The 16,722-nt window shown below is 58.2% G+C and overlaps 1 protein-coding gene across 1 annotated transcript in view; it reads right to left on the bottom strand.

Moving 5' to 3' along the window:
* Nucleotides 1-1,183: 1,183 nt before the first annotated feature.
* PALD1 (phosphatase domain containing paladin 1) overlaps nt 1,184-16,722 on the bottom strand; it is a 32,274-nt gene continuing 16,735 nt past the window's right edge. The window contains exons 15-20 of the mRNA XM_067299494.1: nt 15,573-15,770; nt 14,438-14,578; nt 13,664-13,735; nt 12,680-12,820; nt 3,343-3,498; nt 1,184-1,612 (exon numbers count right to left, since the gene is read on the bottom strand). Of these exons, the coding sequence (XP_067155595.1) occupies nt 1,463-1,612; nt 3,343-3,498; nt 12,680-12,820; nt 13,664-13,735; nt 14,438-14,578; nt 15,573-15,770 (858 nt within the window). The 3' untranslated portion in view covers nt 1,184-1,462. The remainder of the gene's footprint in view (nt 1,613-3,342; nt 3,499-12,679; nt 12,821-13,663; nt 13,736-14,437; nt 14,579-15,572; nt 15,771-16,722) is intronic.

Raw genomic sequence — 16,722 nt, 5'->3', positions numbered from 1 at the left:
CAGGAAATGCCGAATCAATCCCAGGGGGAAACCAAAGGAGCAGGCAGATAATCTTTAAAAAAAAAAAAAGAAGAAAAAAGAAAGAAAGGTAGAAACAGCGGCGCCAAGGCGTGCAGCAGCTCTGCGAGGAAACGCAGCGTGGGCTCCTCTGTAAAGCAACGGAGCTAGAGAGAAAAACCACCGTTCGTCTCGCCCGAAATAGAAAGCAACGAAGAATCAGGCCGTTCCAAAGCTTTCCAAAACGCCACGCCATAAACTCTTCTCGATGAGCAATTTAAGGGGGTTTTACGTTACTTCTGGTAGCTGCTCTGTCCCCGCAGAGGCCGGGGGCGAACAGAAACGTGTCGCAGGGCCAGATGGTCGTGGCAGCAGTTACAGGAAGAACGGGGAAAAAAACCCAGTATCGACAGCCTCCCGCAGATTACTAATTCGACCCTTCTACTGCATCACCAGCGAATTATCCAAACACTGAAATACGCAGCGAGACACCAAATATTCCGTCAGATAGTTTTGCGTTAAAAAAGTAAACTCCGAATGCTTAGTTAAGTCAAAAATAAGATGCTTTGTCAAGGGAGCCCTTGGGAATTTGGGCTCCCAAAGTAGCAGCAGGAACAATTCCAACGTTTCATAAAAGCATCTCTTGCTATTTAAAATTTTTTTTTTCCCCCCCTCCCTCCACCATCCACTTTTTAATTCCTGCTGTCTGCACCTCCTGGCCCTGGCAGCAGATGAAAGCAGGCGCTGCGAGAGACGGAGCGTGCGCTCCTGCCGTCGTACTCCATACCCTGTTTTATCATCCGATTCGCACAGGCTCCTGCCCAGGCCGTTTACTTCCCGCTCGCCGGCTCGGCCGCCGGCCGCTCTCCCTGCTGCTGCGAGCCCTGCTCCTTATCTGCATCCTTTTCCCATTAACTTCGTTTTTCAGTCTCCCCCCTTTCTCCTCCCCTAAAAAATAAATAATAAATAAATAAAATAACAAAAACCCAACCCGCATCAGTTAGGCTTTTAAGCTTATTCCAGATGTGTGCCCAGATGTGTGCCCAGATCGCTGCAAAATGTCTCGGGGGTCCCGCACGGATCCTAAGTCACGCTGCAAACGCTCACGTCCCCCTAAATACAGACATATAGAGAGAGATATATATAGAGAGAGAGAGAGATAAAAACACGCACAGGGATATAGATATAGGCTTGAGAACTTCGGCACTTATTGCTGGCGCACCCACGAACGGCAGCGGGCCGCGTCTCCGCGTGGCCGGGACGCTTCTCCGGCGGCGCGGCGCTCGCGATTGAACGCCCGTCGGAGCGCGCGGCTTTTCAGTTTACAGCGTTTTTATTGCGTCTGGAAGAACCCGGCGCGGTCGCGTGCTTCGAGGCGGCTTAGGGCTTCTCCCTCGCCCTCGCCGGCCCCGGGGGCTTTGGGGAAAGCCAGTCTTTCCGGGGAGAGGCCCGGCGGCCCCGGGCGCTACACGAAGGCTCCTCGGAAGGGGCGCGAGCCGCCGCTCTGCTCCCGCCAGCGGCGCCGGAGCTGGCGCAGCGCCTGGCCCTCCAGGCTCTCCAGCTCGCCGAATCCCAGCCGGTTCAGCACGTCGTAGACGCCGGCCCCGGCCGCCACCTGCAAGCACAGCGGGAGAAGAGCTCGGTGAGCCGGCCCCGGGCTTGCCGCCAGCTCCCGCCCGAGCGCTTTGTAAGCCGCTTCTTCGCCGCCTGCCGTCGCGTTCGCGGAGTTGTGTTAGCTTTGGCAGGGCGCTGGAAGAGCTACAATGCCGCCTTGTTTTTGCTAAAAACGTAGCGCTTATGAAGGGGCAGGGAGGCAGGGCCGCTCGCGGGCCAAAGGCTCTCTCTGTCCCCGAGCCGGGAACCAGCTCCTGCTGGAGCACCTGGATGGAGCTTTTGCTTCCGAGGCTCCCTCCTGCCCCGCGTCTCCTTGCGATGAGCCCCTCTCCTTGCAAAAATAAAAAATAAAACAAATAAAAAGCATCATTGCATACCTTGCAAAATAAATAAATAAAAAGCATCTTTGCATACCTTGCAAAATAAAAATAAATAAATGAAGAGCATCATTGCATACCTTGCAAAATAAAAATAAATAAATAAATAGCATCATTGCATACCTTGCAAAAAAAATAAAAATAGATAGCATCATTGCATACCTTGCAAAAAAAGAAATAAAATAAAATAAAAAGCATCATTTCATACCTTGCAAAAAAATTAAAAGAAAAAAAAAAAAGAGACAAAAGTGAAGCATGGGGCAGTTTATGACAGGCCCCGCGCGCAAGCGGAAAGGCTGCCGGGCATGACGCCCGCCCGCTCCCGAGCCGAGGGAGGACGAGGAGCATCGCTCCGTCCCCCGGCAATGCAAACAAGGACATAACCGGGATGCCACAGGGCCGGTCGGGGCGGCGGGGCGGGCGCCGACCCCCCCAGCGCCGCCGCCGGCCCTTGGAGCGAGGGGGGGCCGGCGCTGACGGTAACCCGAGTTGGCAGCTGCCGCTTTCATCTCGCCCCGAGCAGATCAAACATGCCAATACGAATTAGCGGCGCTAATCGGGACGGCGCAGCGGCGAGGTTTTCCCACCGCGCGCGAGCGACCAACCGCGGGCGGAGAGAGGGGCTCGTCGGGGGGAAAAGGGGGGAAAAGGGGGGAAAAGGGGGGAAAAGGGGGGAAAAGGGGGGAAAAGGGGGGAAAAGGGGGGAAAAGGGGGGAAAAGGGGGGAAAAGGGGGGAAAAGGGGGGGGCTCGCCAGGGCAGCGGGCACCCACCAGCCCCATTTTCCGCCAGTGGCAGCCGCCGTGGCGGGTCCGGTCCCCCCGGCCGCAGGGACTCGCCGTGCAGCCCGGCGCTGCCAGGCGCGGCGGCAACGGATGGTTTTCATCGCTATTTCGTTTTGCCTCCCCGATCCGCTTTGCCGGGCTGTTGTGTTTTGCGCGCGGCGCGCGGGGAGCCGAGGCGGAACGTGGTTTTCCTAACGTCCGATTTGCCCCGATCCAGGTAAACTAATAAAGAGCTGATTTACGACGCTGGGCTGAAATTGGAGCTTTTCCAAAGCCGGGCCCGCTCGGATGCAGTGTTTTGGCCTGTAAGCAGAGCTAGCTGCAGGCTCGCTTCAGCGTCTCTTCCGTACATCCCTCCGGGAAAATCCCCTTGGGCAAAGAGGGAGCAAAGGCCTTTGGGCTTATGCACCACCCTCGTATCTTCTGAAGTGCAGCAGCAGAAGGTAGGAAGCCCCGCACCGGGGCACCAAGCAAAGGAGCGTGAAAAGGAGCCAATAAATTTTGCGATTAATCTCGCTGACACGGGCCGGGTGCGACCGACGTCCGGCTGGGGGAGCGGGGAAAGGCTCACCTCGCGCATCCAGACGCTGAAGGGCCGCTGCCAGGAGTCCTTCTTCTCGAGGTGCAGGTAGGCGTTGAACAGGATCAGGTAGATGTACCGCTCCAGGTACTGCAGGCTCCGCAGCTGCAAGGTCCGCCTCTCCCTCTCTTCCTTGCCCGTCTTCCCCTGCAACGGACCACAGTTGAACCTCGGAGCACTGGGTGCCCAGCAAGCTGCCGGAGGTGCCCATCGCGGATGTCCACGGGAGCAAGGAGGCAGGAACGCTACTGCCTTTTCCTTCGGAAAGCGAAGGGAATGTATGTTGACCGGCGAGGATTTACCGCTCTGGAAAAGCCGCATGCGAGGTGAGCCTACGAAGCTCTCCTCTGAGGCACTGCTCTCCATCCTGGTGGCCTATCAAATGAGAAGTTTGGTGGGAGGGACTCACAAGCACCTCTTGGGCTGGGAAATATTGCTTTTACAGCCACGAGCCAACCCTCCTCCCCGTCGTCCCACCGCAGAGCCAAGCACGGTCCACAGGACCGGGACACGAGGCACATCCAGCTCAAGAGAAAGCAACCCCAAGGGCTGAATCTCTCTTGCAAGCCCAAGAGCAGGAGGCATCTCCTACGAGCTACGAACAGAGAGTTTTTGCATGCCTCTAACACGCAGACAGAACAAAACCAGCCTGGATCAACATCAGGAGGACAGTAGACCCAGGTCCGCCCTTTCCCGGCTCTCCAAGAGGTGGTCGCACAGCAGGTTTCTGTGCTGCCGGGGCCACGCATGGTGCCGCTCTGCTTTAGCGCCCCTTGACCTCTACAACATCCCTAGGGCTCTCCGATGCCACCCTGCAAGGCAGGACCGCTTTTTCGCCGGGGACGGAAATAAGTGCATACTCCCAGCTCGTTCCCGCTTCGCCTTGGCAGCTCAGGCTCTCATTAGCTTGTGGCTTCCAGCAAATAAAAACTTCCCCTTCACCGTGCAGACCTCAAAAATAGACGAGGTGCTGCTATATGCGCGGTGTGGGTTTGTGCCCAACGCAGGGATGAGCCAGGAATAGCCCCCGGGCACCTCCCCAGGCTGCAAACCGTGCCCTCACTTCTATTTTTGAAGAGGTATTAAGGGTTAGCAGTCCCTCTGCTGCTGCCCCGAACCTGAACTCGGCCCGGGTGCAGCACCTCAGCTGCACGGCCTGGAGCAGCAGGAGAGGAGACAGAAGGGGAAAAAAAGAAAAAAATATATATATATGTATATATACACACACACACTAAAAACCCCGGCTCATCCCACTGCCGATCCAGCTTGTGCTCAGTATCTGACAACCGCCAGCATCCGCCGCCCTGGGAAAAGCAAGCTCTTGCTACCTGCTGCCCAAGGCAGGTCTTACCGTGGTCTCTCGTCGTTGCAGGCGGCTCTCTGGCCCCGAAGGGCCAAGCTTGTTATTTCTTCCAAAAGGACTCATCAGTTCTGAGAGCTTTAGCTAATTATTTTACCTGCAGAAGAGAGCGCGGCTGCTCAGAGCTGGGCTAAGCTGCAGCATCCCCGTCTTTCTACAGGCCAGTTACGTGCCAGGAACATACAGCTCAGAGAATAAATCTGACGGCGAAAACACGAACCGTTTGAGCGCAAAGCTCTTCCCCGTGACGAAGGCAGAGGAAGAAGAGAAAGCTGCAGAACCAGCAAAAGGGGCAAGGAAGAGCTGCAGAGCGCTTCGGCAAGCCAACGTATTCGAGGCTACGAGGCAACTTTCCCATTAACACCCAATTCCGAACGGAAACACGCAATCCAGAGGACTTGCCGCCGTTTGCCTTTTCAACGACCGCCGGGGCTCGGCATGCTTGTCCTCGCCCTCTCTGGGCAAAAAATAAAGCAATTAAAGGCAGCAGGTAGCCTAGAAGCGAGCGCCAGTGGCCCAGCTTTTAATACAGGTGGAAAAGGGGATTTTCAGAATCCTGGTTTTAAGCCAGGCGTTAACCGGTTTTGGGAAGCCGTTCTTCCCTGAACCGCTTTCATCTGGCGGCTCGCAGCGTTCCTGGGCTGCTCCCATTGCCCGGGGCCGCGGCAGCGCCGGGAGAGAGCCGGGTGCTTTGGCACGGAAGGAGAAATCGGATCCCACAGGGAGCAGGTCACTCTCCGGCAAAGCTCATCGCTGCCAGGGCAAGACCCAGAGCCGTGTCCCCCTGCTCCGGTACCTAACTTAGAAGCTGAAGAAAATAGGTGGAGAAAGGGCAGGGAGAAGGCACCTGCTGTAGCTCCATGAAAGATGGGAATTGCCTAGCTGGAGAAGAGGAGCCATGGTGTGACAAAAAAGTTCACTTTTTGCCATTAGTTCCTGCCGAAGTTCCCTCGTAAGGGAATCGCTCCATGCTTTCTACGCTGCTGCCGTGCCCAGCTCAGAGAGCCTACATTGGTTTACGTGGCGCCTGAACATGGGACACCGTCCCTTGACCCCTCTTGCAACACGGCAGCAATTTAATGCGATTCCCATCTAAGGCTTTTCAGCCCCGGGCCTCCTCCCAGCGCCAGGCCTTGCTGAACGCTGCAGGGTTTTGCCGTGACGCAGACGGCTATCATCCATTACAGACCAGGCCAGGACCACCAGACTCGCTTCCCTCTTCTGCGGCCAAAGCCGGGCTGAAATGCGAATTTCCCTTAGGGAAGCAGCTCTGCAAGCACCCCCCCCGTGCCGGCCTGCACGACACCCACCCCCCGGACCTTCCCGAAACCCTTGCAGACTGACTTCGCAGGTATGGGCACGGAGACCGTAATTCAAAATATGGCTCAAAACTGTGCATATGCTTTGAGAAGAGATGCACCTCTCGCTGCAGGGCTGCGGCGAGCCCTCGGAGAGCATCCGTGCTTCCAAGCTGTTAGTTTACCAAAACCGGCTGTTTCTCTGAACACAAACCACAATCCCATTAAATGTCCATTAGCGTAACGCCTACAGTACACAATTCCTGCTCAGCAGCTAGGAGTAATCCCCGTGTTTAACTCTTCTCCAAATTGCCTACATGGTCAGGGGTTCCTGCACGCCACAGCTGGACCGTTTTTAGGAGAAGAGGTTCACTGTGTCATGACCTACAACCTACAGCAGAAGAGGAGCAACCATCTGTCCTGACTTTCCCGGCATCTCAGACGCGCCTCACTCAGCGCTGGCTCATTTTGGGGAGACAGCTTGGGTTTTGCACCGAGCTCTTGGGATTTTCAGTCGCTTTCTCCAGTTCTGCTCTTTACATGCGCGTCTTCATACTTCACATCCCAGAGTTACTGTCTCAGCGCCATCTCCTCCCGACACACACACCTCTCACCAAATCAGGGCCCACACTGAACGATCAGGACGATTTAAAAGAGAAGAAAAAGTAAGGATGTTTAAGTTCTGAAGGGGAAATATTTAATAGCAGAGCGAAAATGAAAGAGTAAAGGCACTTCACCGAGATGGCTTTAGTCGGAGTCACTGCAGAAGCTTTGAAACCTCCTGGCCATTGCAAGAGGTCTTTGCGCACGAGAGCACGCGCAAGTCCCGCTCTCCTCCCAAGCACCACGGTGGCCCTGCCTTTTCCGTGCATTACCCCTCTCGCCCAGCTTGCCGGGTGCACAGGAGGCACCGAGCTCCTCGGAGCCTCCTCCATGGCCACCCACCACCTCACGTGCCAGTTAAAAGCCGATGAACACGAGCAGCCCTAGCCTGGGAGCACGGACGTCACCCGTGGTCCCTTCTCCTGGCAGCAGCATGTTGCTGCAGCCGCATTTCGGCTCAGTGAGGTTTACAGAGGGAGGACCTCTTCCAGCTCTCTTGGCCAGCAGATGTGAATCAAAGCCCGCTCAGCAAAGCCCAAAGAGGGGTCTACATGCACCTGGAAGCATATTTATTTTTACCAGCCTGCATCTGTTGGTCTGACCCGAGGCAGCCCTCCTGCAGATCTCATCCACCGATCAGCTTTTCCAGCTTTTTGGCTGCAAACTGGCGTCCTTGGACTCCAGAGCAGGCCCTCCTCGCCTGCACAGCGTTTCAGGAGGAGGTGGTTTAGGGCTGGTCCTCTCTCCTGCACCTGCAGCAGCCCCTTACAAGGAAAAGGGCATCTTTGCAAGGTCAGGGAGAGCCATACAAGTTGGAAGCCGATAGGTGGGGGAAAACAAAGAAACAAATGAAGCGTCCTGACCTCCCAGGACACATTTCCTGGGAAAACACATTAAAGGATTTGTGCATGATGTGGGGCCAGTCGCTCCCAGCGCAGAGAAGGAAGGAGAGACCCTTCCGAGCACCTGCAGGCAGCGAGACCTCGTCTCCAAAGGCCACCTCCTGGTCCTCCAGCCCAGCCCTGCAGGGACGGACAAACTCAACGCGACGGATGGAGCAGCCAGAACTGCTGGGATGAGACAGTTTGGAAGGAGGCGATGCAGCGGGAAACAGAAAACGTAGGCAGCGACAAAAGGATGTTCCCAGGGCAAAGAGCGCAGGGGGAGCGGATGATCCCCGGCTTATCTCGCCTTCCTATCGGGCTGTGAGGGCGAGCGGGATGCGGCTGGCCGGGAAACAGGATACACCATGGGAACACCCACGCGTTGCGAGTTACTGCCCAGCGCCAGGAAGAGGCGCAAGAAGGTCACGGGAACGTCAGCGCAGTCAGCTTCCGCAAAAAGCGGCTTCGAGCCTCTGGGAGCAGCCCAGCGCCTTCGTCGCTCTGAACGGCTCCGCGCTCCTCCCGCCGCGGCAGCCCCTCGCTGAAGCCCCTTCTCGGCGCTCCGGGAGGTATTCCCACCTCCGGCTCAGCGTGGCGAGGCTGGGCTCGGCTCGCGGAGGGTAACTGGGCACTTCCAGCTCCTGGCGAATGAACGGGAGGTGGTTCAAGGTAGCTGAAGCCCTCCAAGAGCCATGTCCTAGGAGTATTTTATAAATATGTTTCCAGGGAAAAAAAAAAAAAAAAAACACACACAAAAACCCACACACACAAAAGAAGGGAAGAAGTAAAAATAGCGCGTACCGCTTTCCAAATATTCTTAGACCGACCGTGGCAGCCCAACCGTTGCTTTTTATACCAAATTGCCCACTGTTCACATCAACCGGCTGGCCATCAGTCTCCCAAGATGAGCTGCACCGCTAGGACCGTGCTCGCCAGTAAGCGAAATTAAGGAAAAGGGAACGTGCTCCCAAAAAGCTGCAGGACTTCGGAGCCCCGTTTCAGGCAAAACTCGTTCTGCAAACCTAAGCCAGCAGTCTATTAATTGGAGAGCTCTTTAGTTACATTCAAGGCCACCGACTTCAAAGAGACCGCCAAGCGGAGCCAGATGGGATGGCCACCAGCGCGTCTCCCTTATCCTTTACCCCCTTCCCCCTGTTCAGTCTTCCAGTCTAAAATAAGCGAAAAACAAATGGAGATTTACAGCCGTTGCTGTGGCGTTTTGAAGCCAAACCACCCCAGGGCACCTACACGGCCGCCAAGGTTGCAGACCAGCCTCCTTGTCCCTTTGCGGTAAAACCGGAGAGGCTGCACCGAAGGCCGTGGGGACGCTTCGGGGACAAAACCTGCTCCCCCAGCTCTCATTAGCGACGTCAGAAAAATATGAGAGATGAATTTTCAAGGCCTGAGACAAGAGCAAGGCACTTAGAGGGGAGGCGGAGCAAGAATTCCCACGATTTACGAAGAAGCTGGTCACGCTGGAAAGAGACCCCCAAAGCAGGGCGCCTGCAGAAGAGGCAGGGCGCGTGGTTCACGTCCTCACCGCTGCCCATCGCCGCAGCCAGTCAAGGCCATTTCGCCCCGCCGCCCTGGCTCCTTCCGGAGCAAAGCCGCCCTGCCGCAGTGACCCTGCTGGGCACGCACACGGTGACCATTGCTGCAAATTAGCCGGCGCCGCAACAGCTTGTCACACGGAGTTGGGCTTTTCTCTTGCTTTGCCAAAAAGCCAGGGATGCCGCCCAATCCTATGGCCCCCCGCGCCGACTCCGGCGACGAAGCTCCCCTTGCGCCGCGAGGGCCGGGGAGCGCTCGCGAGCCGTGTTTCAACGGCTGAGGTCGCGGCAGGTGGTGGGGAGCGGTACGGCCTCCCCGCGCCGGACAGACGTGGGACAGGCCGCCCTGCCCGTGCCGCAGAGCAACGGCACGGACCGACTTCCTTCCCGCGGCCCCGTGCAAAAATCAGCCCTTGCCCAGAAACCCCCAGGCCCACGAGCAAAGGGGAGGAGAGAAGCGGTCCGGGGCAGACGGGGTCAGGACAGGGGTTTGCAAGAGCAGCGCTTCAATAAGAGATGTCCCAGTGCCCTGGAGAAAGGGGTCTCCGGGGCTGCTGGGCGAAGACGCAGGACAAAACCCCTTAGGCAAAGCAGCAGCTCTATACTCTAAACAACAACAAAAAAAATAATCTCAGCTTGCAGCTTTTTCTGAGCCTTCATCCGGAAGAACATCACAGGCCCAACACAAATGCATTGCACTTGCTGCTGCCGCTCCGGATCCAGCTCAGCGGTGAGGCCAGCGCTAAATATACCCAAGAAACACGTGAGCCGTTCCCACCTGGAGACCAAAAGGCGAAGACCAAAGTCGCCGTGTCCCCGCGCGGCGCAGAGACGTCAGCCCGACCGTGGGCTGGTGCCCAGCTCCCTCAAGGAGCAACTTTGGAAAGTCATCTACATTTGAGCAAATCACTCCGGCCTCCGCTACGGTTTCAGCCCGGCTGGACGCTGCTGCCTCAAAAAACGAAGCCAAACCACCCCTAAAATCAAAGGTGAGCACATTTTTTTCCTTTCGAGACAGAAAATTCCCCGAGTGCCACGTTTTCCCACCCCTTTCCCTTTTCTCCGTAGCAGGATACAGGGCCGAGCGAAGCCACATTGACCAGAAGAGTCTTGTCTCGGCTTGCGGGGGACTTAAAAATATCCCGCGCAGCGGTTTGGGACAAGCACGGGCGAGATACGGGCGTGCGGAGCCTCGGCCCTCCAGCAGCGTGGGCGCATCCGAAATAGCCTTTCTATCCGAGGGTGGCCTTAACTCAAACCCAGCAGGTAGTCCAGGCCACTGGCGTTTCAGCGCGCGCTTTTATGCCCTGTTTGGAAACCTGGGAGAAGCTTTATGGGTGGTTACAGCACCTTCCCATCCGCGGCCAGCTCAGCCGGCGACAGACCTGAGTCACCAGGCCAGGCTGGGTCTAGGGGGGTAGAGAAAGGCAGAGCATTTGGTTGTTTCTCTAAATAATTAGCAAACGGCGCTCTGATTTTAATGCAAAGATGCTCACAGAAGGGAAGGACGTTGTGTCGAGCGTTTCCAACCGAGTGATGTTGTTCAGCTGACCGTTCCCTACCGCGGCTACGGGCACCCAAACCTTGCACGCTCGCAAGCCCTGAGCTACCGGAGCCTGGTCATTAAAAAAGGCACAGGCAGGGAGCAACATCCCCCAGTTTGAACCCAAAGTTGCAGCAGTTTTGCTTCGAAAGCCAGCAAGACCCAGGCGACCAGAAGGGCAGGCGGGAGCGGGCGGTTGCAAAATCCCCATGCGCCAGCTCGCCTCCATCCAAAGGTACGTGCACGTGCATGGACGGACAAGGACCGAAGGGACGTCCGCTTCCCGACGGCAAAGCATCCGCCCTTTACGGCTGGGGCTTGCAGGAAGACGTTACGCACCGTGCCTCGGAGCGGGCCCCGTCGCCCCCGCGGGCTGCCGCCGTCCCCCCGGCTGCAGCTCACCGCTCGCGCTCCTGTTATCGAGCGAGCGGCCGCTTCCGCGGGTTAATTGCCGCACGCGTAAAGCCCGAGCTTAACGGCATCCTTTTCATCTGCTGCTCCCTCTCTTCCCCCGCGTCCCAGCACCAGCTCGTCCCGCCGGGGATATTTTCGCCAGCAGCAGCCGGCCGAGGGCTTGCGGCACGGACACGTATTTCCCCTTGGCCTCTGCCTGACCCGCGGAGCGGAGAAGGGGAGCTTTGTGCCAGTGCCGTGGGAGGGCTCCCAGGCCACGCTGCCCTTCGCTTCCAGGAGGTAGCTTAAAGGGCACGCGTGTGCACGGAAAAAGGCAAAACCAAAACATCTCCCAGGTTTTATGTTGACTTAGGGTTTTTCAGGGTTGTTTTTTTTTTTTTCCCTCTTCTCTCTGCAGCCTGGAACCCATTTTCTCTGGCGAATAAAACAGGCTGCTCCGCTAAAATCCCCTTCCCAACCTCTGCATCAACGGCCCCCGGTTCTTGGGCGAGACAAATACAGTTCAAAAGCGCAAAGAAGAAAAAAAAAAAAAGGCGCAGAACGGAGAATCGAGCAGGCTCCCAATGTGGTGCAGGGGAGAGAGGAGCCCTGACGGGGCGGGAAGGCCCCTACCAACACGCATCTTCAAAGCCGCCACGGGGAGCAGGGTTGGTCCGAGCTCAGGGCAACCGGCTCCCGCGCTGGACGCAGGCCAGGAGCACCTGCAAGCCCCGAGCCCTCGCGTCCCCTGCCCGCACGCGCGACCTTCCTTCCCAGCCGCCGAGCGAGCCGTTCGGCCCTTTAAAAGCGATGCTTCAGCACGGGGGAAAAAGAACCAGAAGCCTCCCGCGCGCCGACGGATTCCAAAAGCAACAGGCAAAACCGCTGCGCCGCTTAAAAAAAAAACCCGCTCTCACACAGGGATCCTTTCTGCCCCCGGCCGCCGCGACGCCACGAAAGCGCCCGTCGAAAGCGGCGGCGCGGGCAGGAGCTTTCCTGCTCGTCCCCCCCCCGCGCGCCCGCCCGCCCAAATTCAGGGGGGCCGCGGGAGGCGGCGGAGCCACGCGCGCCGTCCCTGCCCTCTGCCGGCAACGCGGCGCCGGGCCGGCTCTGCCGATCGGGCGCCCGCAACCCTCAAGCGGCCGGCGGGCTCCCACGCCGCGGCGGGCCGCCCGGCCGCGCGCCCCTCTCGCGTGCCGAGCATCGCCCAAAGGCGCCCCTTTTTGCCCCGTTTCCGCCAAGCACCCGAATGCGCCGGGATAATTTGCACGTTCTTAGGGATTTACTCTGTCAGAGAGCTGCAACGAGTAATTCATCACCGCTTTTTTCCCTCCGTTACCTGCTTCCTGCTCTTTGCCCCTGAACGAGCCATCGGTCAGGCACAAAACGGAGTTTCAGCGAACCCCGGAGGGCGGCGAGAGCTGTTCTGCTCTGCTCGATTTGCAGCAGCGCCAAGCGAGGAGCCGATGGGCAGCGAAGGAACCAGGCAGCCGCCGCCGCGCCAGCCCAGTGCCTCCGGGAACGCGCCACGAAGCTCCGGCGCAAGAAGCTCTCGACCGGCGCTGCCGCGGGGACCCGTCCAGGCCCCGGCTGGACCCGCTGGCATCTGGCGCAGCAGGCGAGATGGAGCGGGGCGCCGGCACGTCCCCGGGCCGATGCAAAAAAAAGGAGGGAAAAGGAGCCCAGGTCCCGCTCACCTGCCGGTAGGTGCAGATGATGATTTCTCGGAGGTGGTAGTGCATGGGCGTCATGGTCTCGCTCACGGTGTCCAGGGCCATGTCCACCTCCTTCTTCATCCGGTGGCCGTCGGGCAGGAGCTGGACCACCTTCATCACCACCTGCAGGGTGGGCGGGAGCGGCACAGGCTTCAGCCCCGTGCCGAGCGCGATTACCCCACGCCTGCTCCTGCCTCCCTCCCTCCTTCCCGGGCCGGCAGAGGAGATGGCCTGCGCCCACCGCGACAGCGCGCTGCCTCCCCGGGGCACAGCCACCACGCACGGCTCTCCCGCAGGGGTGCCCGGGCCTTCAGGAAGGAGGACCACACACTTCCACAGTGGGCACCTGCCAGCACCCCCAAAAAATTTAAAAAATTTAAAGAAAAGCTGCTAGTGTTCCTCCCCAGCTGTCCACGGCTTGGTGACCATCACGAGGATCCTCATTAAGGTGGCCCTCTGCAAAGCCAGCTGCAACGCAAGCACCCTCCAAGCAAAGCACCCGGGACCCAGGGTCACACGCCACCGGGAAACACGGGTAAGCAAGCAGGGACATCGCTCGACAGCACGAGGAGGAGCCAGAAGCGGTGCAGGGGGCTGAATCCAGGGCTCGCCGATACGGGCGGACCAGGACGAGATGACTGTCCTCCTCTTTACTGAGGGCCGCCGTCAGGAGGAGCACACAAGCTATGTCTTGGGTTTTGCTCTCCAGGACATCTGGTCCCTTCCCAACACCAGCTTAATGGTGCAATAAAAATAAAATAAATAAAACGCACTAATGGGCTGTTGGTCCTGCTTTCCCCTCAGAGATCTTCTGCTGCTTTAGAAATATTTGGAAGCGGCAGAAGCAGCAAATGACACGGTCTGAATATCAGAGCCCCAAATGCTGCCCGAGCGCCAGACCCGCCGCGGGCACAGCCCGGTTGCTCCCGCAGCCTCGGCCAGGGCGGGGGCAGGCCCAGGACTCACCTCGAACTCTCCTTTGGTGTACTTGGCATCAGGCACGCTCACGATTTCATCCTCGCTCACCTCGGGGATGCCCTGCAGCAGTTGGAGAGGGTCAGGCAGGTCGGCGCTGCCAAAGGCTACGTGATCACCCCTCCTGGCCAAGGACAGGGGTCCCCTCCCTTTGGGCAGCATCCAGGGACGCCCAGGCCCGTGGCTTTGGGAGATGGCGCTCCAGCCACAGCGCGTCGCAGCACCCTTTTTCGCGGGGCGCAGATGGAGAAAGCAAGGCACAGTGTGCTCTGGGTCTTGGCCCAAATCCTGAGCAGAAAGAGCCAAATCTGCAGATTTCCAGAGCTGGGCACAAGCCGCCAGGACCCCAGACGTCCTTCACCTCCGCTTTGCCCAGGCAGAGAAAGGCAGGGGAGACAACTCTGAACTTCTACCCCTCCGTGCCCCGCTCGGTAAGAAGGGAGCCACATCCTTCCTTTCCTCAGCACTTAGAGCTTCTTGCAACTCCTCAGCTGGAAGCTCGAAGGAACAGGGAAAGGGATTACCCAGGACATGCCTGCTCGTCTTGTGGAGCTCGTTTGCTGGCTGTGCACAGCAAAAGGCCAACGAATAGGAAAAGTGCACCTCCCGCAGCCAACGCCACCCTTCCCTGGGCTCCCTTTAACCCCCCCACGCACCCTTCTCACTAAGGGCACGCTGCTGCAGACTTTGCAGAGCCTCCCCCGCGGCGAAATGCTCCAACCTAACCCCAAGAGAGCAGAGCTCTGGCCCCGTGCCGGTACCTACGTTGAAATGCCACAGCGTGAGGACAGCTATGACCATGGCGGTGGTGGTCCTCCCTCTGCCGCTGTGGCAGTTGAACACGAAGGCTGCCCGGGAGTCCTCGGCCAGGGTGCTCTTCATCGCCTCCAGCAGCCGGTCGAAGTCCTGCGGAGGGGAAAGCGGGGTTGCGGCTGCCTCCAGGGTTATCGGAGGGGAACCTGGTTTCTGGAGCACCCAAGAGCCATGGCAAGGCCAAGAGGTGCCCATGGGTGGGAGCACACGTGTGAAGATGCAAGAGGGGCAGAGCACCAGCCCTCTGGCAGCTGGCTGAGGAAACATGGCCTGATGCAGGACCACCCACCCCAAAGCTCCCCTGCCTGCAAGGGGCAAATCCAGCTCTGAACGAGGAGGTCGGTACCCAACGCTTGAAGCAGCCGCAGGACCGCTTGCCGGGCAGATTGCGAAGGTGCTGCAGAGCACGTGGGTGCCCAAAGGCGCTGCGGGCGCACAGGCTGCCCATCTTCCCCGGCAAGGCCATCAGCGCACAAGCCTCGGGCATGGCAGGGTAATGGTGCGCGAGGGCTCTCGGGGGGCTCTGCTGCTTCGTTTCACGCCGTGCCTTTTGCCGTGGCAACGGGGTGCCCAGTGGAAGCAGCCAAATCAGAGAGCAGCCTCAAGGCCAGCTCCCCTGCTCCTCGCTGCAGGCCAGGGCCCACAGATGGCAACAGCACGTTTCTGCTAGACCTGGCTGCCAAGCGGTCTCCCACCCCTCGCCGGCCGACCAAACGCATCCAGAAACACAAGCGGTAGGAGCAAAGTTTCCCGGGAGAAGGTGCCTCCCCAGGGGACGCCTGGCACGCCTGGGAGGCTCCAACCGGCTCTTTGTCAGTCCGGGACTAAGCCCAGACACTTGTTGGGAGCAGACCCAGCCCGCGCTGAAGGCTGCAAATGCTCGATCCCTGACTGCCCTGGAGATGGACCCTGACACCGTTTCCCTGTGCCAGAAACGGGTAGCTGACTTGCTCCCTGCTTGGTGGCACCTAGCACACGTGAGGCAAGACGCAACTCAGCCTGCAGCAGAGGAGAAGGTGTAGAAAGCCCCCTCGCTGGGCGGCAAAGGGCTGGCACCGGCAGCACCGCTCTCCGGTCCCTCCGTTACCTGCTCCTTGGGAGCGCAGAAGTCGGGGATCGGGATCCGCCGGTACATCAGTCCCTGGCATGTGTTCTTCTGCTGATTAAAGATCTCCTGCATGGTCAAGCAGCTCTTGAACATCTTCATCTGCTTCTCTGTCTCTAGGTAAACCTCCAGCCACTTCTGGGATTTCAGCAGGTCATTCTTCAGGGTAGACTCTAGTTTCTGCAAAGGACAGAAGCCCCCACTGTAAGACTCACTCCTATTTCAACCACTTCCCATATTTAAGAAATCTAGCCTACGTAAGCACACACACACACACTTTCTGCCTCAAAGGCACCTTCATTCCCCAAAGGCGACGTGAACTCAGAGCTCCTGGAAAGCAGCAGTTTGCACGGGAGGGGACATGGTAAGGCCACTCTACAAATACTCTTTATGCACAGCTCTTCCCGGGTGCCTTGGGGTCCTGCCTGATGGTCTGCAGGGATCTTAGCTGCAACAGCTAGAGATGGCTACCTTCAGGCACCCTCCGCTCCTCCTCTTGTCCCCCGCCGTCATGGTTCACAGCCTGGCTTACCTGTCATGAGTTTGAGATGCAGCCTGACATGCCTCTCACAGCAGGGTCTGCCAGTGGTGCACGACACCTTGCAAAGTGTGACCAAGAGGCTGAGCACAAACACACACATCTCCATCACCCGCCCAGCTCTCCTATCTCCTCTCCTTCCTTCTATGCAATCTTGGAGGTAGGACCCGACTTTTTTTCTTGCCAATCACTGCCAATATTTCCTGCTGATCGCTTCCATAATCGATTTCTTACTACCTCCCCCAGCACCCTGCAGCCAACACAAAAACAGGCTCCAGGGACCAGCCACCACTTCTTCCCCCCAGGACCACATTTGTGCCGTTCCTCAGACAGCTCCACTGGCTCTCCAGCTTTGGAAACCTACTTGGAGAGATGCGAACCTCAGGAGGATGATCTCTCCAGGCAACTGGAGCGACACTTTGGAGTTCCTCCACGCAGTTGTGATGTTGTTGGCAGACAAACCTCCTTCACTTACTATCTCCTTTCAAAGCCCAGCTGGGAACATCTGTTCTCCTTTGCCCAGGTGCCTTTTACACCCCCTTTCAAGCCACACTATAAATTCTTCATGGCAGGAACTCTGCTTTACTCTGACAC

The sequence above is a fragment of the Apteryx mantelli genome, chromosome 7 (assembly GCF_036417845.1).
Source record: "Apteryx mantelli isolate bAptMan1 chromosome 7, bAptMan1.hap1, whole genome shotgun sequence".
Lineage (NCBI taxonomy): Eukaryota > Metazoa > Chordata > Aves > Apterygiformes > Apterygidae > Apteryx > Apteryx mantelli.
Note: the sequence above shows the minus strand (reverse complement) of the source record. Positions and strands in the feature narration are given on the sequence as shown.